Source organism: Arvicola amphibius, chromosome 11 (genome assembly GCF_903992535.2).
Source record: "Arvicola amphibius chromosome 11, mArvAmp1.2, whole genome shotgun sequence".
Lineage (NCBI taxonomy): Eukaryota > Metazoa > Chordata > Mammalia > Rodentia > Cricetidae > Arvicola > Arvicola amphibius.
The window spans coordinates 121,039,340-121,064,749 of NC_052057.2; the positions used below are offsets into that span (position 1 = coordinate 121,039,340).

Here is a 25,410-nt window from a genome sequence, read left to right on the forward strand (position 1 = left end):
GAGTGTTCCCCATAAACCACATCTTCAACAGTATAAAATGTCACTTGTGCTTTTGATCTTAGTCTTTCTGACTGGTATAAGATGGGATCTGAGTTGATTTGCATTTTTCCCTGATGGCTAAGGATGCTGAGCATTTTTTAAAAAAGCATTTATCAGCCACTTGAGATTCTTTTGTTGAGAAATCTTTAGATTTGCACCCTACCTTTTAATTGGATTATTTGATTTGTTGTCTAGTTTCTTGACTTCTTTATATATTTTGGATATTAGCTGTCAGATGTGCAGTTGCTGGAATCCTTTCCCATTCTACAAGCTGCCGTTCTGTCCAGTTGATGTTGTCCTTCGCCTTATGGGAGCTTTTCAGTTTCATGATTGTTGGTCTTAGTGTCTGCATGATTGGTGTTCTGTTCAGGAAGTTGTCTCCTGTGCACATTCAGGGCTATTTCCCACTTTCTCTTTTATTAGGTTCAGTGTATCTGGTTTTATTTTGAGGTCTTTCATCCACTTGGACTTCAGTTTTGTGCATGGTGATAGATAAGGATCTAGTTTCACTATTCTGTGCTGGCAGCCAGTTAGACAGCACCATTTGTTGAAGATGTTTTGTTTTTCCATTGTGTTTTTATAGCTTCTTTATAAAAAAAAGAATCTTAGGTGTATAGATTTCTTTTTATTCCACTGATGAGCCTGTATGTTTTTATGCCAATACCATGTGGTTTTTATTACTAAATCTCTGTAGTATAACTTTAAATCAGGGCTGGTGATACCTCTGTAAGTTCTATTTATTGTACAGGATTGTTTTAGCTATCCTGGGATTTTTTGTTTTTCCATATTGAGTGTTGTCCTTCCACGGTCTGTAAAGAATTGTTGGAATTTTAATTGGGTTTGTATTAGATCTGTAGATTGCTTTTTGTAAGATGGTCATTTTTACTATGTTAATCCTACTGATTCATGAACAAGGGAGATTCAATTTCTTTCATCAAAGACTAAGTTTTTGTCATACAAGTCTTTCACTTCTATGGGTAGAGCTACCCCAAGGTAGCTTATATTTGTGAGGGTGGTGTTTCTCTGATTTTTTTCTCAGCCTGTTATTTGTATATAGGAGGGCTACTGATTTATTTAAAAAAAAATTGTATCCAACCCATTCATGAAAAGTGAGCTCCCTGGTAGAGTTTTTGGGATCACTTATGTACGTACTATCATGTCATCTTCAAATACCGATACTTGACTTCTTTTTTTTTTTTAATATTTATTTATTATGTATACAATATTCTGTCTGTGTGTATGTCTGCAGGCCAGAAGAGGGCACCAGATCTCATTACAGATGGTTGTGAGCCACCATGTGGTTGCTGGGAATTGAACTCAGGACCTTTGGAAGAGCAGGCAATGCTCTTAACCGCTGAGCCATCTCTCCAGCCCCTTGACTTCTTACTTAATAATTTGTAGCCTCTTAATCCTTCAGATGGCTTATAATTTTAAGATGAGATTCAGCACTGTAAGTTTGCTGAGCAAAGCTCCACTATGGGTATAGAATACAATCTCCTTTTCCTCTTTTTGGAATTTTAAGTCTTGAAAATCTACACATTTTCCACAGTCATGGGGCTGGGATAATGTTTCACTGGGCAGAAGTGCTTGGCACACAGGTATAAGGACCTGAGTTTGAATCCCTAGAACCCATATAAAAAGTTGGGTGTGGGTACTTACGGAAACAGGAGGGTCACTGGGGCTCTCTGACCATAATCTGAGTTCCAAGTTCAATGATACACCCTATCTCAAGAGAATAAGTGAAAGTCATAGAGCAAGAAACGGGACATCCCCACTTGGCCTCCATGCGTGTGTATATGTGCTTCAGTCGGCACACACATGCATCATAAATAAATATTTCCTTGGCCAGAAGTTAAAATTGTTTATATTCATAAATTTCAATACATTTCACAATTGAGGCTTCCTAACAACTTAGGTGCCTCCATCAGTTACACATTTATTAGGTTTTTATTTTGGCTGTTTATGTATCTGCGTGTGTGCCCGACAGCATATGTTCAGAAGTCACAGTAACTTTGCAAGAGTCACTATTCTCCCACCACGGAGGTCCCAGGGATCACACCCAGGTTGTCAAGGTTAGCGGCAGGCCCTGTAGACCTGGCCACTTCACTAGCTTGGTAGCCATTTCTTTTTCAAATTAAATCAAGTAAATTTTTAATACTTAAGAAAAATATTTGATGAAAAAGGTATTAAATTTTCTCACCTGTTTGAAGAATTTCTTGGTTTGTAAGAATAAATATAAATTTCAGTTCTACAAAAAACACAATCACTTTTTATTTTCAGGCTTAAATGATTCATAACACTTTATTTTATTAACTTTATTTTGTTAATAAAAGCCTGACAAACTTATTTTTGGATAAATATACATGAGAATTGTATACTTTTGCTTTATGCATTAGCAACATTTATAAAACTAGGTACCACAGAAACGACAGATCTAGAATACAATTTACCATATTTAAAAATGGGTTACATAGGTTTAGTGAAACATGGACTTGATAGTTCCTTACTTTAATCGTTTCTATAGTAACATGCATTTACACTGAAGTAGATTCATGGCATTTGGTTGATAAGCTAATTTGTGAAAACTGTATTTAGTTAGTCTAATTGATAAATTATCTTTCTTCTGTATTTCAGGAAAACAACCAAAGTTTTAAGTAGCATTTTAAGAACAGATGAACTTGAAGATAAAGAATTACTCATTCTATTTTGGACACCTGCAAATGAAGTGAACCTAGTAACAATAACTGATGGACTGTGGCGATTCAATTTATTTTTCCTTTTGATGGTTGGCTATTTGGCTTCACATAAAATGAGGAAGAGATATTATAAACTATAAAGAATTTTTCTAATCAATTTCAGCTTTGCAGGCAGTTCCTGCAGAAATTGGGAGGTTGCATTGGAAAGTGGGGATGCGTGGTGAGGTGGGAAATGACTGATTTGCATGCTACTTGCAGCTCTTGTTTTTCACCGCTTGTAATAATGGAATGGAAATGTAAGCTGTAAAGATTCTCAGATATAAACTATTTGCTACAATGTATACATGGTGCATAATTTTGTTGCCCTTAAAGTCAATATCGCTTGTTCTCTCTCCCACCAACACTTGAACAGGTCACTGTGACGTCTCCTGCAATGATTCAGGTGTTCAAAGCATCGTTGACAACGGCAGGGGTGACTTTGATAAGACATTTCAAACACATGATTGATTGTACCTAAGGTTGTTAATAACATGGTCTTAGACCCATAACTACGAGTAGAGGTAAACATTTTGAAAACAGTGGTAGTGAAACCGAAGTGGATAAGTAGCTGATACTTAATGTCGCTCATCAAACTGTGTGACCCAGAGTCAGTCGGGAAGTAAAATTGAGATGGTTTCCAAAGGAGGACAAATTCAGGCATTAGCAGATAACTGAGGGACATTACGTTTCAGCTCTAATTTCTCATAATACCAATAAATATGGATAAAGAACTGAGGATTAAACTTTTGATTCCCGGGAATTTAGTGCACTGAAGTGCACGTGATGTCAGAAAGGTGTGCATGAACCCGCTCCAGGAGGAGCGCAGCCTTGTTTCTCCGGAGCGTGAAGGGCTAAACCGGCTTCTGCCACAGAGGATTCCCCGCTCGGTCTGGGGACAAAAGTAGCTTTGTTTTCATTGCTTTGCACCTCAGAGAAAGGATTTTTTTAAAGTAGAAAGACAGAAACAAAACCCCAAACTCGTTCATTAAGCATAATGTTTTGCTTTTTGAGAAGATGTTTGTGCTACGGCATCGTTGTTGTGTGTCGCCTATGAGTTTCCTTTTGTCATAGGATCCAGTGTGTGTGTGCATTTTCACACATTCTCACACACACCCAGGAAAGTCTATGAAATAGGTATATTTAGTACTAAAGTTTTGTGCTTGTTTTAAGTTTCTTTGTTGAGTTGAAATTTGATTTAAAGTATGGATTTTTAAAGTCTTCATCTAAATGCAAGTGTTCATTTTTCATAATAATCAGCTATTTTGATTATATACCAAAGCCTTCTGCCATAAACTTTAATTTCCCCAAAGTTTTATCAGTAATGTTTAGCTTATATATAAGAATCATGATACTAACAAACAAAGGTGTCACATTAGTAAATGCCCTAACTTACTACGGAATGTTCACTCGCAAAACACCAGTGTACAACATGACACATGGACAGAGCTTCTACAGGCTACAGCCAAGTTAGTTTTCTGCATTTGTTAATATTAAAGGGTATATTTGGAGGACCATGTGATGGACATGTGAACCTTACTGAAGAATGTCTCTCACAGAACAATGTGTTACTGAAAAAGTCATGAAACATGGATGTAATCATTTAGAGCATGTGACAGTGTACAAACCTGTCATGTTATGACACTCCAGTGTACAATCCTGGCACATGCTATGATACTTGGAAGGTCTCAGCTAGATTTTACCATAGCTCTCACAGTTTCATGGCTTTATCTATATACCATTTTTATCTATTAGGATTTTGCTATAATGATCAATGACAATGTAGCAAATCAATTAGCATCAATTATCAAGAGTAACAATAAACCTTGAAAATAGTTCCAGAATACACTTCAGAATAGCGTACTTACAGTAAACACATTGAACAAAAGTGCAGCCAACTGGTAACCACAGAGAACTTTCCAGTTTGCATTTTAGATAAGAACACTTGTACTTGGGACAGTAATGTGTAGAGACATCTAATTGTTGTTCAGGATCCACCATGAAGCTGAAAGAAGAAAAAAAATGATGAAAATAAGTCCAAACTGTAAAGAGATCATTCCCTTCTTCTTCAGTTTGTACAATTGCTTTTCTAGTTTTCAATTCTAGACTCTTTGGGATATTGACTTATTCCTGTGTAATTATACTGTAGGTTTTCGTACCTTGTCGCTGAAGACTTTATAGATGAGTAACACAAGTCACAGGGAAGTCACCAACACCCTGATGAGCCGTGTTGCTCGTCACTTAGTGTTAACTGTATTAACACTAGCAGCTGTTAGGCACTGGCATAAGGTACTCCTACATACGTGCTTCAGTCAGTTTCAGTCTGAATAGATGTAATATAAGCAATGTTTTTAATACGTTTATATTCCAGCACTAATGTGTTCACCAATGAATATAAACCTTTAAACACAACCCATGGCAAAGAAGTAGGGCTGCTGGCACGCCGTGGTAAAGGTAAATGAATGGGGTGGGAAGGATACTCTGGCTCCTGAGCTGAGTACCCAGCTCCTGGTATCTGCAAGGTTTATGATGGTTAGTGGGCCTGCATTGCTGTATTTCAGTATGCTTTTTTGACTTTGTACTTAATTGCTTATAGGGATATACTTTGGTTTGTATACTTATGTCTAGATGGTGTTCAGCTTATTTGAGATGCATCGTCTTCTGTGTTTCTAAACATCTTTTAGTTTCTAGACTTCAGTTTGTGACTATGGTTTGTTTTCATTTCTAATCTTCATTGTGGTATAAGATGCAAAATGCACAAATCTGGTCCTTAAAATTGGTGTTAGAAGTGCTAATGTTAAAACTCTAACTAATGTCTAGGTTCCAGATTGCTGTTCAGGGTTGTGTTCCTGCAATCACACCTGGGAGACTTTAAAATAGGTTGAGCTGTTCCAATGGATGAATGGATATTAAAATTTTATTTGAGGTAAGTGGTAAAGCTTTCTCTCTCTCTCTCTCTCTCTCTCTCTCTCGGCTTTCTCTATGTAGCTTTGGAGCCTGTCCAGGAACTCGCTCTGTAGAGCAGGCTGGCTTTGAACTCAGATCTGAGTGCTAAGATTAAAGGAGCTCCTGTTTGTGTTAGAAGCCAAGACTAACTTTTTCCTTATGTTCTGTTAAGTTCTATTTATCATTGTTGAGATAAGGTGTGATACAGAAATGAAGGCAAAGTTGGACATAAATTGCATGAACTTCAGCCTCTGAAGATGAGAGTTGATCCAGTTTTCTTTGTGCCCAGTTTTCTCTGATTTAGGTACCACTGGGACAGTGGGTAGACAGCGAGTGAATTTTCTCAGTAATATTAAGCTCTCTTCAGGCTTCTTAGACAAATCTTTCTCCTCTTGTTATTTCTCCTAGCAATAAGAACTTTAGAAACTATTATAATGAACTTTTCTGACATTCTAACAACTATCTTGTGATCACTTATTTCAAATTGCATTCAATGTACTAGTTGTAAAATAGTAAAGAACATGAATTTTTTAAAGTATGAGTTGACTTAAATTTTTCTAAAATTGTTGTAACCAAGCAACTACCAGTACTAGGTTTAATGCAGCTATTCATTAAGGACAAAAGACAATATTTATCCCCCCCCCCCAAATTTTAAATAAGCCATAAAGAACGCTCCATTGGTAGTGTGGGAGACGATGCTACCTTAAAGGAAAGGGTTATAGAAAAGCATAGAGAAGCAGGGGCATGCGCAAGAGTGGTTACCAGGAACTAGCATCGTAGACGTGAGTTCCGGCGTTTCCAGGAAATCCACGTTGCTTCTTTGGAAGGTCTTGCTGTAATTTGTCTGGAGGTGGCTGTGAAGTGATTGTAGGTTAAAGCCGTGCATCTTTGTTTAAAGCCTTCCCAAGTAGAGTACAGCAGAGACACCCCAAGATGTCAAGATTTGGGGTGGTTTGAACTACATGGCTAGATACAGTTGGCTCTTAATGCTTATTTAACTTTAACACAACCTGAAGAGTAATAATTATCAGAAATTTAGAAGGGCCATTAAAGATAAGCATACAAAACATGCAACAACAGGAGTTAGGCTGAGTTCCAGGAGAAATGACAGAATTTTAATATTTGCTTGAAGAACAGGCTATCTAAGAACAGGAACTGTCAAATTTTCTAATAATAGAGAATACAGTTCTCATCCTTAAAACGGCCAATGTGCTTGGAGCTAAGTTGCCTTCCAGACTCTGCCTGAAATAATATTATTGCCATTGTGCCTTCATTATAGCACAAAGCGCTTCAATTATTTATTACTGGACAAGCACTCTGCGTTGAACTGCGCACCAAGACTGCTTCTTGAAGCCACAAAAATAACAATTTGAGGTGAAATATGAATCAGTTCAATTTCCCAGCATTCTCTTTTGTTTCCATATTTAGCCCCCTAAAATACTGATTATTGGAGAGCTATATTTTCTGTGCTAACTAAAGCCATCAAGAACTATTTATGTGATAGAAGAACAAACAGTTCCTTCATCACATATTTTAAAATTGTATATTTCTTCCCCCTTCCCAAATTTTAAATGAGCAGTTAAGCAAGCTCCATTGATAGTATGGTAATCATTTTTACTTTCAAAGCTGATTTGTAAGCTTTTCCAATGTCCTTTATTCTTATATTTGTAATCTTTAAGGACATTTTGAAAAGTTGTATTAACCACTGTTTTAAATGTAAACAAAATGTCCACAGAACTCATTTTATAAAATCTCTCATACTCATCACTTCTTCCTGAGATACCTGTGACCCTGTCTAATTCTGCTTTACCAAGACAATTAGTAAAATGCAAAAACTCAGAGTGGGATCATCATCCAAAGGTATGACAAATTCCAAAGACTGCAGGATTCAGTGGAACAGGGTAGGCACAATTTAAGAGGAGGTAAATACCTCAGATCTGGTGGCACAGGCCTGAATCCCAGATGCTCGAGGCTAAAACAAAAGCGTTTCAAATTCAAGGGCTGAGTGGGCTGCAGAGTAAGTGCAAGATCATTCTGAACAACTTATCTACCCTGATTTCAAAGCACAAACTTAAAGGGAAACTGGGATGTACCAGTGACAGAGTGCTTGCCTCTGTTCAATCTGTAGCACCACAAAAATAAGCAAAAACACAACTGTGCCAACAGTGAAAGTGTCTCCGTGTGCACCGCCACACCCACGTTTAACAACAGTCTGGAAGTGTCTTTGTGTGTACCACCACACTCATGTTTAATGAAACAAGTCATTTTTCCTTGCAACTTACCGGTTCCACACGCTGCTGTTCTCCCAGAACTCATAAATCATGTAGCGAGATTCATTGGCAAGCTTCTGTATAGAAATACTGAAATAGAAAAGGCATGATTGGGCCCTGGAAATTAAAGCAGCAAAGGAGGGGTGGGAGAAATGGCTCAGGCAAAGCAAAAATGACAAGTTGCACAGCCCTCACTGCTAAGTCTGCCTCCACCTGTGTACCTGTGCACACATGTTGACACATATCCATAACCACTCTAAGTGCACACACAGACAAAAGTGAACCAAATTTTCTAATCTCTGTATGGAGCATGCAGCAATGTTACCTGTGTGTTGTATAGGAAACAAAGTAACTTAAGCTGGGCAGAATATCAAGTGGATTTATCAATAACTGAGTAGCCCACTGCATCAATTTTGCTATATAATTTTTAGGTTGATATCTTTGCACACTTTTATTTAAAAAGTTCTTAGCTTATTGTTTATATTTTGTGTTTTGCTTGTATGTGTGTCTGTGTACCACTTACATGTCTTGTGCCATAGAGGCCAGAAAAGGTATCATGGTCTCCTGAAATGGGCTGCAGTTGTGAGTCAAACCTGGGTTCTCTGGAAGAGCAGCCAGTGCTCTTAACCGCTGAGCCATCTATCCAGTCTCCATTCAAAAGTTTTACTAAGCATCTTCTGTGCCAAAATGTATTAAAAATTGTTTTAAAATATTCTGCTCACAGCAGTGTGGAGAATAGTAGAAAAATAGTGTAAAAACAAAGGGGAAAGTTGAACAAGTACCAGAATAGATGAGGAAGGTCCAACCCAACGCTGAGACAGAACAGACGGGCATACTTGCAAGGCTCCACGGGGTTGTGCAAGAAAAGAAAGTGCAATACATCTAAAAGTTGAATTATTAAAGGATATCTTTTTAGTCTCGTGTTTCATAATATATTTGAATTAGGAAGGAAAATGAAGGATCAAAAAATAAGGATTATCAGTGAACTATTTAGGGCTTATCTAATGGTGACCAGCAGGTGGCAGTAACTACACAAAGGAAGTTTAATATATTTTTTGTTTTAAAAGATTCTGCTCATGGCAGTGTGGAGCATGAATAAAGGACATTATTTTTGTAATATGGTATTTTCATAATTTTAAAATATAATTTGCTTCACTAAGTATGATGTACTAATATACTAGCTCAACTTAAAATTTTTCTAAGTATTAGCTGCATGATGATAATACAATTAGGGTTTTGTGTTTCCTACCCCAGAAGTTCCTGGGTAAACTTTGTGACTTTCTCCACAATCCTCCAAAGTGACCTACAAGTTAATGTGCAAATATACTTTTTCCTGGGAAGAGAATCTACAGCTGATTTAGTATCTTGAAGGTGTCACTAATGCTCAAATATATTGCAAATTTCAACTGTTTTCCTTAGAATAAAGATTAAAACACCCAGCCTAGCATTTCAGGCCCTCATTAATTGCCTCCTGCAGACAAGTTATTAGTATTATTCAGCTATTGTATTATGAGAACGTTACATTTTCTGGACTAGCACAGAAAGGCCTGTAAACATGTAACTCCAGCATTTGCAAGACACATGCAGGAGGATCTAGAGTTTGAGGCCAGCTTGGCTGTGTAGTGGGATATCCCTCAAGCCGTCAAGCCTTGGAGATGTGCTCGGTGCTGGAGCACTTGTGTAGCGGGTGAGAGACCCTGCATGTGATCTCCAGCATTGCCCTCCCAATGAGACTCACCTGTCAGCACAATGCCCTAGCTTGGGAAAGACTGGGGTAGAGGATTAAAGAGGAAGGATATCGTGGTGATGGGACGGTGAGCTAAAGAATGTCTTGATGGAACTGCCACTCATTAAGGGTGCCCCTTTGGCCCATTACTCAACCTCAGTCTCCCCACCTGTGAAATGTTCTCTGAGAACTGTAGAGGACACCTTACTCTCAGTTTGCTTTTTCTTCTAGAGCCTGTTCTGCCTCACCCACAGGACCAGGTCGATGACTAGAAGAAACAGGAGGGACGTACTCCCCACGTTTCTCTAGGTTTGGCCACCATATTTTATCCATACAGATCGATGATTGATGCTTCAGTGCACCCCACTAATTCTTAAGGGCATCTCAAGAGTGATTTTTGCAATATAATTGACAGTCACATTTTCTGGGCCCTTGACATTGGAAATATGAACATATCAATTTCTAGAGTTTTGTAGCTGAGTAAGTAGCTACAGAGATCACTTAGTTCTATTTAAAAACTGTAGAATTTTGGAACAAGAATATGACTGGAATTGCTTTCTACCTTTATGACTAAGGATCCTGTTTCCAAAGTTAGATCTCAAAATCATCAAAGGCAGAAGCTACTTCCTGTCTGGTGTCTAGGCTGATTCTATGAGCACACTGTGTATGCTATTCACTCAACTGGTGATTCTCTCACAGGGGCTGGGCATCCGTAATGGCAGAGAAAGTAGTGAGCTGCATATATCATGATATATCCACTCACACGAAAGATCTACTTGAGTTTTTCTCCAAATTAAATATATAAAGTGTGTGTGTGTGTGTGTGTGTGTGAAGTGTGCACACCAGGGTGGGTATATGGAGGTCAGAGATAAGCAGTAGAAGCCAGTTCTCTCTTTCCACCATGGAGAACTCAAAGATCAAACTCAGATCATTGGGCTTGGTGGCAAGCACTTTTACCTCTTCAGACATCTTGTCAGCCCCCTGCAAAGTCTTTAAACACCATTGACAGAATTCTATAACCAAACCTCTGTCAGTCCTCAAACTTCCAAATGTCTTAGTGAATACTCAGAGCAAAAGTTATAGTTCAGTTCCACCCCTACTTAGCCAGAAAAAGCTCAGGAAATTCAACTGTGATTAAGTCCAGACAAGAAAGATTAAACATGGGCAAGTTTTTAACACACCGGAGCCTACTTTTCTAAGCTGCATGTAATATATGCCCACAGTTCAATTCCCATGAAAACTAAATAAGTGAATGGATGAAAGTTGCTAGTCTTGTAAGGTATCACCCATGGCAGCACTGTGTGTCTTGCACGGGGAGGCTAGCTAAGCATCATGGGAAACAAAACCTTTGCTAATTCATAGCTTCATCAGCCCAGCACTAGGCAGCTGCGGAAGGCACCCAGGATGACAACGGCTGACGTGAGTGACATTTGATGATTTGTCAACAAGGAGAGAGTTGGGACTGATTAACTGACACATTAGAAACATTGAATTTAGATGGGAGATGTCTCTTGCACAGGGTGTTCCGCCTGTGTGGTCATTTTCTGATACTCCTTACATCTGGTAAGATCTATATTCTGACAATTCCTGCCCTGGAAATGAGCTGAAGAATCAGTAGCAAGTGGATGAAGAACCACTAAGAGACAGACCAGTGCTGCAGAGGATAAGGCAAGAGTGGGGGTTCCTCCAGCAAATGGTCCTCTCCTCACCTCTGCTCCCATCACATGCATTGCCTCTCTCACCTGCCCACACCATGGTCCTCTCGGGGGCTATTTTGGTGCCCAAAGTGGTTTCAGAAATTTAAAAACTTTTGTGCCCTTTTAATAAATATAAAACATCTAACAATCCCCAGGAATTCGGCCGACTTTTCTTCTATCCTTGCTATTTCAAAAAGTTTACTGAATTCAATGTTCTGTAATTGCATAGGTTCCTTTTTCCAAGTAGTTTTATTTTTAAATGAGTGGGCTTTTAGAAACTACATACATTCCTGCCTCGGCAAATCTTTAATTCTTCCAAGGATAAAAATGCTTTTATCTGTGCTCTTCTGATCCTGATATGAAGTAGAATGGCAGTAATGGAAGTGCAACATTTCCTAGTGTCTCTCACAAAGGTTGCACTGGGAGGTGAGGAGTTGCTGATACTCATACTGCAGAGATGCCAGGTCAGCCAAGGAGAAGGAATGGGTGAGTCTAGCTCAGGTTTCATGGTCTTCGGTTCACATGTAAACATTCCATAAGATTGTGATTGTGTGTGTGTGTGTGGACTAGGGATTGAACCAGGGCTTTATACATGCTAGGCAAGTGTTCTACTTCTGAGGTGCATCCTTAATACTTTTCTGTGTTTGGGACAAGGTCTCTCTACAGTTGCCAGGTTGAACTTAAACTCATTTTGTCAACTAGGAATCCCTGAACTAGTTATCTTTCTACCTCAAAGTAGATGGGATCTCAGGCCTGTGTGAGAAGGAGCTGTCTCCATGAGTTCTTGATGGTGAAAAGTGAGGTTTATAGCCAAAGAGAATCCCTAAGACCTAAGACACAAAGCTATGCAAAATCCTAGCTCTAACCCGTTTAATCCTGGTTTACTTTAAAGACCTAAAAGGTAGGCTCGAACATAAATAAAAAAGACACATGCACATGCTTACACACACACACCAGACACCCATCTGCTAAAGCCCTTTCCCTGAAAGCTGAAAGAGCATTGGGGTATGCAGTAAAAGAAGCCCACAGGTAGAGGGACATGGCTGTGGACGTTTTCTGAACACAGATAAGTTTGTCTGTGCTGTGAACTTCTGGGATGGCGTGAGAGACTGCCTGGGTGTATCTGTGGAAGAGCCTGGTCAGGTCTGAGGCACGGTAAGAGGAACAGATAGTGCTCCTTGTAGGTGGCTGTGCCTATGGGCTTCTGGTCTGAAGCCAGCATACTCAAAGTCTAGGCAAATGCCCAGCATTCGACAGGACGCTCCTGGGAGAGGTCCGGCAGAGTCCTCGTGATACTTGGAATCCTACCACTGTCTGGGGGCAGCAACTCTTGTAGTCCTGGCTTGTTGGACGGGTTGTGCTGAAAAAGTACAGATGAGGAGTAGCGTGTTCTATGAGTCTACACAACAGTGGAGTAGGCCATGGGATTTAGAGAGGAAAGAGATGCTGCCACTGCTTTTAGGAAGCAATCAAGGTTTGAAATCTTCATTTTGGAGAGCCCCGCTATTCTCACAATAGTGGGAATGGTCATTAGTCCACAGGGTAATCGAGGTAAGACATCGTGAGTGGGAGTCTTGTCTACACAGATGATTTTTATTGGGTGCTGGCGGCCTGTGTGCAAAAGGGGAGATTGCGGTCTATTTGAAAACCTTCTTATTCGGATGACTTTCCACTTTATTTCCCTCGGTATGCCTAACGATTAAATCAACTCCGGTTCAGAGATCAAACAGAAAATATCCTGCTAAACTCTACAAATGCCATACCCCAGGAGGAGTGGACTGCTCTGCAGAATTGAACATGAGGATCTGGAGATGCCTGTGCTCTGGCACCCCCTGAGCCCTCACCTAAACTCCCACGCTCACCATCTGTGTAGATGTGGGGGCTGGTACGCAAGCACTTACCGCAGGCATCCGCTTTGGGCTGAGGCGCTTTCCACGTAGTGTTTCAGAGCAAGCTGGAACTCTTCCAGATCATCTTCTGTCACGGACATCTGGCGCTGCACGAGCATGATGTGCTGCGGAAGACAGGGGGCTTGTCACACACATGCGTGCCAGCAGGAAACCGGCTGGGAAAAGCCGTGACTATTCCATCTCGCAAGTTACACAAAAGCCCAGAAATCTATAGCAGCAGAAGTTAAAGAAAGTGCCCTCTGCACCGAGACGTTTCCTCTTTAAAATTAAGCAAGATATGCAATTAGAATCATGGAGGAGCTTTCCAGAGAAAGTCTCAGTTGGGCGAAAGAGGCTGACCCAGGCAGGCACCGGCATCTTAAAAACTTCGTGAAGTGCCTCTGATGTGCCACTGAGTCATGGCCACCACCCTAGAGATACCAAGATTTAAAGAGAAATTCTATGGAAATCTGCATCACTTCAGTTTCTTGGCTATTTTCTGATATCAGATACTGTGACAATCATTACAGTCAAGTTTGCTTTTAAAAACGTGAGCTTACTGATACATTTCCCATGCTGTGTCAGTGATCAAAGGGCTATCATAGATTACCCATTACCCATTTGCAACATGTGCTGTTCAGAATGCCCTAACCATGTGTGATGCTCCATACTGTCAGTTTGGACAGATCTAGAATCATCTAAGGGACAAAGCTCTGGGTATGGTCTGTGAGGGAGGTTCTGTTATCGGGCTCATTTAGCTGGTAAAATTCAGCTTAACCGTGGGGGTACCATCCCCTGAGCTGGGTGCTGGACTGAGTAAGGAGAGTGGAAGCTGGGCACCAGCCTTCATCTGTGTTTGCTTCCGGATTATGGACATTAATAGACCCAGCTGCCTCCTGTTACTTCTCTGTCACGATGGAGTGTACCCTCAAACTGTCAAGGCCAAATAAATAAATAGTAAGGCCCTCTTTAAGTTGCTTTTGTACAATATTTTGCCATAGCAACGAGAAAAGTTGCTACTAAACCCAACTTAATGGCTCACAGTGGGTTGGCTACTAACAGCTTTTCCTAAAAAAAATTATTACAATTATAACAATTGTCATTTCTACTCCCCAGAGAATTGCCTGAAGACCTGCCTGTGTAGTCTCAATATTAAGCCTATCTTCTTCTGCAAGGATTGAGGGAAAACTTTAAAGTATGAAAATGAGCCTCATAAAAATGCAAGAGTAAATTTAAGACACACTCACAGGGATTGCAGAGAACACAAACAAAACTTGCCCAGGATTGCTTGCCATGTAGTATAGAGTCTACAGTTAACCCCTGATCTGTCCAGTTTCTCAGTGCTTGTTAAATAGCTGTTATTGTCAAACACCGATTGCATTGCAGGAACCACGAAAGGCACTAAACACATCCAGCTGTGGTGGTTTGAATACGCATTGCCCCTGTAGGCTCATGTGGATTCGCCAAGGGAATGGCACTATTTGAAAGGAATAGAAGGACTAGGACGTCTGTCTTTGTTGAAGTAGGTGTGACCTTTTGGGTAGAAGTGTGTCACTGGTGGTAGGTAGGCTTTGAAGTTTCAAAGCTCCAAGCCAGATCCAGTCTGTCTCACCCTCCCTTCCTTCTTTCCTCTCTCCCGCTCTCCCTGCCTCTCTCTCCGCCTGCAGATCAGGATATAAATTTCACTGCTCCAACACCATTTGTGCCACCATGCATGTGCCCAGGCTCCCTGTCACAATAGATTAGGACTCTGAAACTGTAAGCAAGCCCCCCCCCCCCTTAAATGTTTTCTTTTATAAAAGTTGGCTTGGTCATGGTGTCTGTTCTTTGCAGTAGACCAGTGACCATCACACCAATGAATGCTTTTTTATTTTGTCACAGTAAATACCACATGCAGGGGTCTGGGCATGCAGTGATAAAGACAGATCTCTAGGGTTGGGGATTGATTCCACCTGCCTAGCATGCATGAGTCCTAGCTCAATTCCTAGGACTACACACACACACACACACACACACACACACACACACACACAGGTTCTGTTATCAAAGGGCTTAGCAAAATAAGAAGGCTAAAATCTGTGCCCAGGCAATGATATCAGCTCACACATGAAGCTGACTCTATGTAAGCTGATCATAAGGATCGGTTTTCTGAAGAAACAGTGTTGCATTGCCACTGAAATACAAAGCCCCATAATAAATCCCCCAGCCGTTCAGCCGTCAGAACCATGTTTGTGTCCACAAGCACACACCAGCACTCAGCAGGCTATGAATAGTGAATGATCTTCCCCCACTCCCCAGAAGGGGATACTCTTCAGTTGGCTTTTACAGACGATCACAGAGGTTAATGGACCAGGAAAAAAATTTTCACAAAAACAATTGGGTGGCAAGGCTCTTCCAAGAATTGAGACCCAGTGTCTAATCGTAGAATTTCCTAGCTGAAAAATGTCTCTCAGCTTGAATTCATTGTTGTAATCAAGCAGTGAGGGCTGCGTGTTTCTCATCTACTCACCCCATTTATGCCTTACGGCCTAACATGATCACTGTGTTCTCTCTCTCTCTCTCTCTCTCTCTCTCTCTCTCTCTCTCTCTCTCTCTCTCTCTGTTTATCTAAAATTCATGTTTTACAGACTCCAGAGACCACTTCCTAACAAGTAGAATTTAGTAATATCCGTAGATCCCAGATTTCGAGCTAAAGCGGTCACTATAAGAGTTTTGGGTGGTCCCTCATAGAGGGGTCTGTGTGTGTCACACAGGGGTTCCTGTGGGGATTAGATAGATGGTGACCCCACAATGTTCATTCCTCATTTCCCAGGTACACTTGGGACTCTTCCCTTGCATTTAGGCACAATCTTTTGATCCTTTTTTTTTAAACAAAAATATTCAAACAGGAGCTCTAGATAACACATTTGAGCCTAAAGTTATGGAGGCTATGAGCCATCACATCTTTTTGTCTGTTTCTTTTCTGTTGGTAGAAGGAAGCCTATCTTGTGAATAAGAGAGATTCAAAAAGAGAGGACTATGTGCCCCTTAATCACTGTGTGGGCTTTTTACTGGAAAAAAAAATAACATTTTAAAATTGTATTGGAAGCATTCTATAAATTTAACCCATTTATTTCCATAAATAGCCACCTTGAGTTCAACAATCTAGTTGACCTTTCTTTATTTCCTCTCAGGGTCAGAGATAAAGAATCAGATTATTCAAAACCTGGGACGAGCTCCCAAGGCTCTGTGTGGGATTCTCTCAGGAACTTGGTGCAGTACTGACAACTAGAGTTAATTTCCAACAACATGATGATGGACATGGCCTGTCACAGACATCTGCAAGGAGCTTCTCAGGAGAGATCTGAGGCCTAGATGTGATCCCTAGACCTCTATACCTGTTTCTCTATCACTCTCTGTTCGAAAGCAATCCTTACATGATTCAGGAGGATGAATACTGAAAAGGGCCAGAGGCCTTCCCGACCCCACAAGTGATAGGTCCCTTGGAATTTACCTTTTCTGTTCCTCCTACAAAATCCCCATTTCTGTTTCTCTCACCTGGGGCCTGGGTTAGCTTTCTAACAGGCTTTGAATCTCTGAATGCTGCAGAAGTGATCAAATGTATTTCCAATAAGGGCCTGAGGGACTCTTAGTTCCCACCCCCAACCCCACTCAGGTCCCCGAGATTGTCATGTGAACAAGACCTGATGGAGCAGGGTCAACAAGGGGTTTCTGTAAACAGACATCAGATATTTCAGGCTTTGTGTGTTACTTGGTTTCCACAGCAACTCCTCAGCTCTGTTACTGAGTGACCCCAGGCACTACATAAACAAATGGGGAGGGTCCAATTTCAATACAACTTTGTGCAAAAAAAAAAAAAAAAACAAAACAGGTGGTAGAGTGTGAATGAATCCCACAAAGAGCAGTTATGAGCTTCTAATATGTATGACAGCAAACACCAGCAAAGCTGATTCAGAGCTGGGCATAGACACTTTTAAACAAAGAGCAAAATAATTTGGAAAATTGATGAAATTGTGTTTTTTTCCTTGAAATCTCTCTATATACTGTATTCCTGGACTTATAAACTAATAACTTGTGTGATACTTATCTTGCTTTTTCGCATGCCATGAAATTTTTATTGTTGTCGAAAGCAAGAAATAATACATATGATTACAAATGCCATTGTAAATCTAAATGAGTGAAATAAATCCATTCATTATTTAAGTTTTTGACTTATCATTGGGGCACTAGATTTTGAGGGCAGTGAGTCTTGTCTTCAGAGTATGTATTTTTGAAATTTTGATATGTAAATCACTCACCGGTTTAGTATTCTCTTCAATAACTTCTTCTTCCAGGGGTTCAAGTTTCAAATCCTTCAGACAGAGGAAGTAAAGGCAGGGAAAAAGAAAAAGATGCCAAGTTACATAAATAATCAACATAAACCCATATTGTAGTTGTTTTCATGGCTAATTTTGAACCCAAAGTACTTTATTGTTTGAAAGGAGATGAACCAATTCTCATTTTAAAAATTGATTTGTTTCAACAGAGATATTGTATCTTTATTAAAAATCAATGTTAAGGCCCTGTTTACAATAAGTTTAAATTACTGCTTGCTTCACTGTAGCCCTCAGAGAGCAAAGGGGCGACTAGAAATGCAGTCAGAGGGGGAACAAGGCTGGGAGGACCAGACTCACAGGCAGATTCCCTTTGTTTCCATGTCTTTCCTTTCCCCCAGCTCATCCTAGATATCTGTCTGTTGTTACAATGTTTCTTTCCTTTCCCCCAGCTCATCCTAGATGTCTGTCTGTTGTTACAATGTTTCTTTCCTTTCCCCCAGCTCATCCTAGATGTCTGTCTGTTGTTACAATGTTTCTTTCCTTTCCCCCAGCTCATCCTAGATGTCTGTCTGTTGTTACAATGTTTCTTTCCTTTCCCCCAGCTCATCCTAGATGTCTGTCTGTTGTTACAATGTTTCTTTCCTTTACCCCAGCTCATCCCAGACGTCTGTCTGTTGTTACAATGTCTCTGTGCTCCAGCACGGAGTTCGCTTTACTAGTGAATTGAAAAACAAAGGAAAATGACTACTAATAATTTTTAAAAACAAAACAAAGAGTTTTTTTCAAATGTTTAGAACTGCTCTGGGTATGTCTGTGTGTAGACGTGTGCAAGCCACAGTGTGTATGTGGAGTTCAGATGAGAGCTTCTGAGTGTCAGTCTTCATGAATGAAAGACTTTCAGGTCTTATCAGGGGTTAACACTGTTGCACCCAGGAAAACCAAGTGAGTAAACCTTCAATACTTGTGAAGAAACACATATTCCAAGTGAGGAATACATGAAATATTTCCCTGAAATAACTAAGTAAAAATTAGCAGTTATAGCTGTCCAGTTTATGCTACATAGTGTGAAACTGGGCATTGCGGACCAGGTCTGCTCTGGCTCAGCTGCGTGCCGTAGAGATCTGGGTAAGTTAGTTTTTTATCATCTCTGAATGATAAAATATTTCAGGTCCCTTCTGCTGTAGATTTATTTCCCTGTAGACCTCCCTCTAGATGGCTCCTTTCTTATCTTTCACATTCAGTTTTAATCCAGCATCCTTTACAGTCTTCCAGCCTGCTCCCCTTAAACATGGAACCCCTCCATCCACTCCCACTTCCCAGCCCACTCCCCTTAAGTATGGAACCCCTTCATCCATTCCACTGCCCAGCCCACTCCCCTTAAACATGGAACCCCTCCATCTATTCCACTGCCCAGCCCACTCCCCTTAAACATGGAACCCCTCCATCCACTCCCACTGCTTCAGGAGCTCAGCTGTAGCTCTGATTTGATTTCATGTTTTTTCTTATATTCTTTCTCATATTTTTTGTCTGTCTTTGTAGAGACAATATATTTTGCATCTTTTAAGTATGTCTGCACTGCTATTACCAGAATGCTGCTAGGCACACAGACATTGCAGAATCAGCGAGTGGCTGAAGGTCCCAAACCATGGCTTTTCCATAAAGTAAAATTATGCAATGAGTTAGAATGTGAGTGGAATATGAGAAGCACAGTGCTGACTAGCGGTCTCTGACTGTTTCTCAACTCTTGGGTTCTACATTATCTGACGGAAGGGAAGAAAAGCTTAAGGGAGCGAGACTCAGTTATCCATCCTCTGGTGACCAGATAATACATGGGGGAATGGACGGTCTTTATCATCACATTTGTTTCATTTAACGGTAAAGACTTTTTCTTTTTATTCCCATTCAATTTTTTTAAAAATCGCGTGTGTTGTGTGTGTACTGCAGTATATGTGTGGAAGTCAGACGAAAACCTTGAACATCAGACTTCAACATGTTCTATCTTCTTGAGCTGGAGTCTCTTTATTGCTTGTTGCTTTACACAACAGGATAGATGGCTGTGAGCTTCCAGGAATCTCTGGTCTCTACCTCTCATGTGTCTCCCCAGAGAAGCACAGGGCTCTGGGTATTTGAACTGAGGTTCTCTTGCTTGCATGGCAAACATTTCACACCTGGCACCAGCTCCCCAGCCCTGAAGGTGTTTTGTACGGACTCACCATTGCACGGTTATAACTTCAGTACACCCCTCCCCCCATTACTAGTCCCGGAGACTGGAAAGAAAAGAACCCGAAAAACTTGTAGGAATCCTGAATGTTCTTAACCACCAACCTCTTGAATGGAGTCATGTTTAGTTTACTGTCTAGGAAGGATTATCATAAATATTCAAAAGACAAAGAAACAATCCTTGTGCTGCCTCAAGTATACTTTCTTTTAACAGGGTGATCAAATCTAATAAAAACCACAGGGAACAAGGGAGTCAGCAGGGAAACGACATGCACCGAGCCACTGTTTGGCCATTGGCCCTTGTGTCATTTTCCTGGGGAAACCTAAGTCAGCACAGCACAGAATAAGCCAGACAATAAAACCCAGCCCACACTGCTGCAAGCTTATCAGACAGCTCATGCTGAGCGCCACGCAGCTGGAGCCCAGGCTGAACACCCTCACCCTGTGCTTTCAAGCAAGCCTCTCCAATGCTGCTCTCACAGTAAAACCATGTCATAGGGAGGGAGGGAGACAAAAATCCAGGAGAGAAAGGGATGTGACAATACTTTGATTTAAAACAGGTTGGAGAGATTTTACTAAAGTTTAAGCCATTCCGGAAAAAAAAAAAAAAAAAAAAAAAAGAACTGTATGCATTTCATACACCAAGAGGAGACATTTTCCCTGGGAATGTCACAACCCCTTCACAAAGAGATATTTTGTTCTTTAAAAGACTCTAAACTTACGTATCACAGGAACCCTTATGTTTCCATTGGGTTTTCTTTTCAAAACAGGGTCTCAGATTCCCGGGCCTTTCAACATCAGAAAGCTAATTTTCATAGACACTGTTTTTCCTTTAGTCCCAGCTGAAATTCAGGTCTCCGGGAATGAAAGAGGGAAAGTTAATTTGCAACAATCTTACAGTTCATGGGTTTGCTCCAGGAGGAGCAGGCATCAATGAAGACGCCCTGGCTAAGGGGCTGGAGTTATCCAGGGTTGCTTTCCTCTGACCTGACTCTGCATGCACAGAGAGAATCTTGTCTTCAGCATCCTTGCCCACCTTCAGGCCTCCAGGTTTCACCTCAGTCGGGATAGGTGTAAGACCCGGCTTGCCATCCTGACCTCATTATTGACATTTAAAGGGGTACCTTTGCAATTGTACCCTGAAATTGATGAACCTTGAAAGCCTTCTTTTCACTGCACCTCAAAATAGGCTACCACTTGTCTCCCCCATTTCTATGAGACAGTATCTACAGACTCTGATAGGCTGAAATCCTCAGCCTGTCCATGGGTTCCCAGCATACCCATCTGCTGGTGCTGTTAGTTCTACTTCTAATCTTGGGAGCCTTTCATTTCTACTCACTTAGGATGGACCCATCTTTTGACTCTGGTACACAGACTTGAAATTGATACCATCACTGGAGCTGGCTTCTTCAGCTCTCAGCCTAGTATTTCTTGTTTTAATCTACTTTGATCTTGATTTAATGTAATTTGTATCTTACTACCTGATTTTCTACCGAAACATCTTATGCTTCTAATTACCTGCTTAGAAAAATAATAAATGTGCCTGATTGTTCTCAGGACCAAGTCCAAATCCCTTAGTCTGTTATAAAGGGCCTTGTGATCAGGCAGCAATTCATCATGTAAGCCTAATCCTCAGTGCTTTCCTAAATGAAAGACAAAGCCACTCCACATCCAGACATTCACTGTCCTCTCCAGTCAACTTTTTCTTTGTTTCCTAAAGCTTTACTTCTTCAATGTGTTATCTGGTCAGCATTTACTCCAACTTTCACGCCAATACGTTTTCTTTTCCATGAATTGTGCTTCTTGTTGCACTGCAATGGTCTGAGACTTAGAATGTTCCCCCACTCTAAGAAGCTAGCATGCGATTGTCTGAGACTGTTAGACAGTCCCCACTCCAAGAAGCCAGCATGCAGTAGTTTGAGACTCTTAGAAGGTCCCCACTCTCTCAAAGAAGCCAGCATGCGATGGTCTGAGACTGTTAGATGGTCCCCTACTCTAAGCAGCTAGCATGCAGTGGTCTGAGTGGTCCCCACTCTAAGCAGCTAGCATGCAACCCTCACAACACCCCTCCTGTCTTCCCACCTGGGAATGGGAAGATGAGTAGCACATAAACAGACTGGAAATGGTTTGAACTCGTTAATTCTAGTGCGCATAGACCAAGAGATGACAGTTCTCGCCAGCTATACATCTGAAGTGACCGTATCTCCCGAGTTCCTGAATTCATGTCTTAGAAGAAATATCTGTTGATTTCATGAGCATTACCATACCCTTCCAGAAATTTCCCAGTTTTATTAAATTAGTAAGATGATTTCTATTGCTTGTAATCAAATTCTTAATTGAGTTGGCATCGGCTTTAAAATGTAATGCACACACTTCTGAGTGTGAACTCTTTCCAAGTTTCCAGTTCATGGAACTTTTTCAAGCTTCAGGGAAATGTCTGCACAGTCCAACCTTTGGGCAAATGTCCGGACCTACTGAGCATCAGTTATGAGTCCAGGTCTGACTACACTACCAGTCATTTAAGTAACAAACAACACTTCCCCTACTTCTCCTGGTTTATTTGTACAATTATACATGGGTCCTTCAAAACTCAGGTTTTCTGTCAAGCAAAAATATTCATTCTTTATTGTCCAGAAGTCACTGAAAACAAGCTTTCTTACTGATTGACAAAGGTCACCTTCACCATCAAAGCTGTATAAGCATAATGCCAGTATACTGTTAGGACACTTGAGACAAGCTGAATTATTCCTAAAAGGCATGATAATTAAGAACATATAATGTAGCTCCAAAGAAGTCTTCATCATATCCCTTCTTATCTGCTTACTAGGCAGGTTTAACACTAAAATTATCAGTTAATATGTCAATCTCTAGAAGTTGAGCATAGAATAACCCTTTTCTCTAAATAAATTGGAAGATTCATAAGACCTCAGTTGTATTTCTCTGTTTGATGCCATTAGCATCATTTAAGCATACCCTAAGAGTTCATTTAATTCTCAGCCCTGAACTTTATTTTAAATGTGACTCTGAGCTTTCATATTTGCTTTAACAAACAACAAACAATCAGAAAACATGCCCTTGAAGATAGCAACTAGCCTTTCAGAGAGCTACATGAATGTTGAGCATTATTCTGTTCATGGGTTAGCCATGGATGGACATCTAGGCAGTGAAGAAGCTGGGGCAGAAGGCCTTGCAAAAGAGGAGGGAGAGAAAAGGAAAGGGAGTACCTACCTTCTTTTCCAGTCTATCAATTAACTTCTGGAGCCTGTTTATCTGGGTCATCCACTGGTTGTCTTCTTCTAACAATGCTTGGGAGCAAACCACAAAGACAGAATGTTAGATTTTCAGCAATGCAGAATGCTCAGATATCTCTCCTTCCACCCTGAAGGGAGAATGCAGTGTCGCTGGCTTTTAAACAGATTCCTAAAAGTGTATCCATGGCGGACATCTAAGTAGCCAATTCACAGAGATGTCTGCGCCACTGACTTTTTTCACAAGCCTGTTTTTTTTTTTTTTTTAATAGTATTCTCTGCACTGGCCTGTGAAGCTCAAGAGAACACATCCTGCCGAGCCAGTTCTTCTTTCCTATAACATAGTTTTCCTCTGAATCGAAGGAAAGCACCGATTCTTAGTTCGCATGTGAGGCAGGGGCAGGGACAGATAAAACCATATCCTTGGTCTGGAGCTGTGATATGAGACAGGTGTAAGGCAAGGTGGCTGTGCTGCCTTTTCCACTCACTAACCCGGGACCATGAACCCCTTAGTCACGGCTTAGAGGTAGAGTGTGCAAACTGGAGCCTGCTGCACAATATTCATGTATAGGAAATATACTCATGTATATATGCGGATGCAGCAGATACTGCGTGTGGGTACATGTGTAAATGTGTATAGCTATACACACACATATTGAATATTATTTATCTGCATATCTTGTATCATGTAATATGTATGTCATTGCAAATGCCCTGTGCTGCTTTAGCTCAGTGGAAGCTGACACTAGAAGGAGGATTGCCCTCCTTCCTCAGTTCAGACCCAAGCGTGTTTGTTTTCAAGTGTCCTCCAAGGCTCCTTATCTGGGGATGAGCTCACTCTCTAACTCTACAGCAGGGAGGGTGTAGACCAGCAGGACAACTCAACAGTCAACACTTTATGTCACCAAGAGGAGCGAGCAGGTAAACTATTTCCAACAAGTGTTACTACTGTTTTCCCATGGAATAAGAGTGTCCATAGCTGGGGAGAGAAGCTGGAATTTCAGACTCAGGGAGCTTATCCATGAAGAGAAAGCTCAACTGTAAATTCCATTTGACTGCCTCAGCTTCCCAACTTGATGATGTTATCTTTAGGTGTTGCTATTTATTCGTTTATTTGGAAGCATTGGCAAAGGGGGGAGGGTACTCTTCCAGGACTATCCATGAAGAAATAAATGTACGAACAAATTATAAAGTCAACACAAACATCAACACTGCAACAAATAAGTGCTATCAGAAATGAGGGTTCAAAGAAAATACTTTAAATGTAGAAAAAAATATTCATTTTCAATGTTTAATTCACAAATTAGGTGCCATATTTCTAAGCTGGGTTGTTCCCTACAAGGATTTGAGAAAAATCAAAGTCCTTGGGAACTGTAGTTTTGACCACGTCTTCCCATCAAAGTATGAGCCAGGCCTCCCTCTACTTCACTTCTAAGGTTAAGTCTGAGGGATACACTCAGGGTAGCATGACTGTAACTATTTTCTACACCCCCCCCAAATTGCATCACATTTATATTTGTGTGCACATGTATGTTTGTGCATGTGTGTGCATGCACACTCAGGGAAAACCCATGCATTCCAAGGCATGTGTGTCATACCCTGCTGACAACCTGTGAGAGTTGGCTCAGTCATGGAGTCTGATTTTCTACCATGTGGGTTCTGGGGGTCAAGTTTGGGTTGCCAGGGTTGGCAGCAAGTTCCTTTACTTGTGGGGATATCTCCCTGGCTCTGTGTTTTCTAAATGGTTAAAATGGAAATCTATGCTTGGCCTTGGGAATGCGGCAGGGCTGTTTTTCAGCCACGAGAGCAGTTTGTAGTTTGCTTGCCAATTCCTTGCTCTTTCCTTTGGCATAGTTCCGTTGGAAGCCCCCGGGTGGTGGCGGACTTTGTAGCCTCTTGCTACAGTGAGGGGCACAATGTCTTTCTCCCAGACTGGTAGGCTCGACGTGATTTATCAAATGAAAGTTAGGTGGCAAGAATAACATTATAGTTTCAATCTATTTATATGATTTTGGCCTGGCTACTCATGCTTCTGACACTTAGCAGGAGGCAAAAATGTTCTGGCTGTCATTTATTCTGGAGGAAGCTACCAGGAGCAGAGAACTCAGCCTAGAGCCACATCTGGCTGACACTGTCCAAACCTCCACCAACGACAAACAATGATTTGTAGTTGTAATTATAGAAATTCTCGGTGTCCTTGAAATGGACCACCAGTTCAGATGACCTTACACAAATTATTTCATATTCTGAGTGAGCTGGAATAATGGGGAAACACATGTCCACCATGTATGAATCTGGGATAGGATAAAATAGCTATAGCTAACCCT

General features: G+C 40.9%; 2 protein-coding genes across 5 annotated transcripts in view; one reads left to right on the forward strand and one right to left on the reverse strand.

Annotated features, from left to right (window-relative positions):
- Window positions 1-3,442, forward strand: part of C11H8orf88 (chromosome 11 C8orf88 homolog) — a 30,404-nt gene extending 26,962 nt beyond the window's left edge. For all 4 annotated transcript variants that reach the window (XM_038347731.1, XM_038347730.1, XM_038347733.1 and 1 more), the window contains one exon: window positions 2,674-3,442. In XM_038347731.1, coding sequence (XP_038203659.1) covers window positions 2,674-2,875 — 202 coding nt within the window. In that variant the 3' untranslated portion in view covers window positions 2,876-3,442. The remainder of the gene's footprint in view (window positions 1-2,673) is intronic.
- A 454-nt stretch (window positions 3,443-3,896) lies between these two features.
- Window positions 3,897-25,410, reverse strand: part of Necab1 (N-terminal EF-hand calcium binding protein 1) — a 139,738-nt gene continuing 118,224 nt past the window's right edge. The window contains exons 9-14 of the mRNA XM_038347951.1: window positions 23,064-23,140; window positions 17,598-17,651; window positions 13,312-13,424; window positions 8,000-8,077; window positions 6,480-6,571; window positions 3,897-4,776 (exon numbers count right to left, since the gene is read on the reverse strand). Of these exons, the coding sequence (XP_038203879.1) occupies window positions 4,748-4,776; window positions 6,480-6,571; window positions 8,000-8,077; window positions 13,312-13,424; window positions 17,598-17,651; window positions 23,064-23,140 (443 nt within the window). The 3' untranslated portion in view covers window positions 3,897-4,747. The remainder of the gene's footprint in view (window positions 4,777-6,479; window positions 6,572-7,999; window positions 8,078-13,311; window positions 13,425-17,597; window positions 17,652-23,063; window positions 23,141-25,410) is intronic.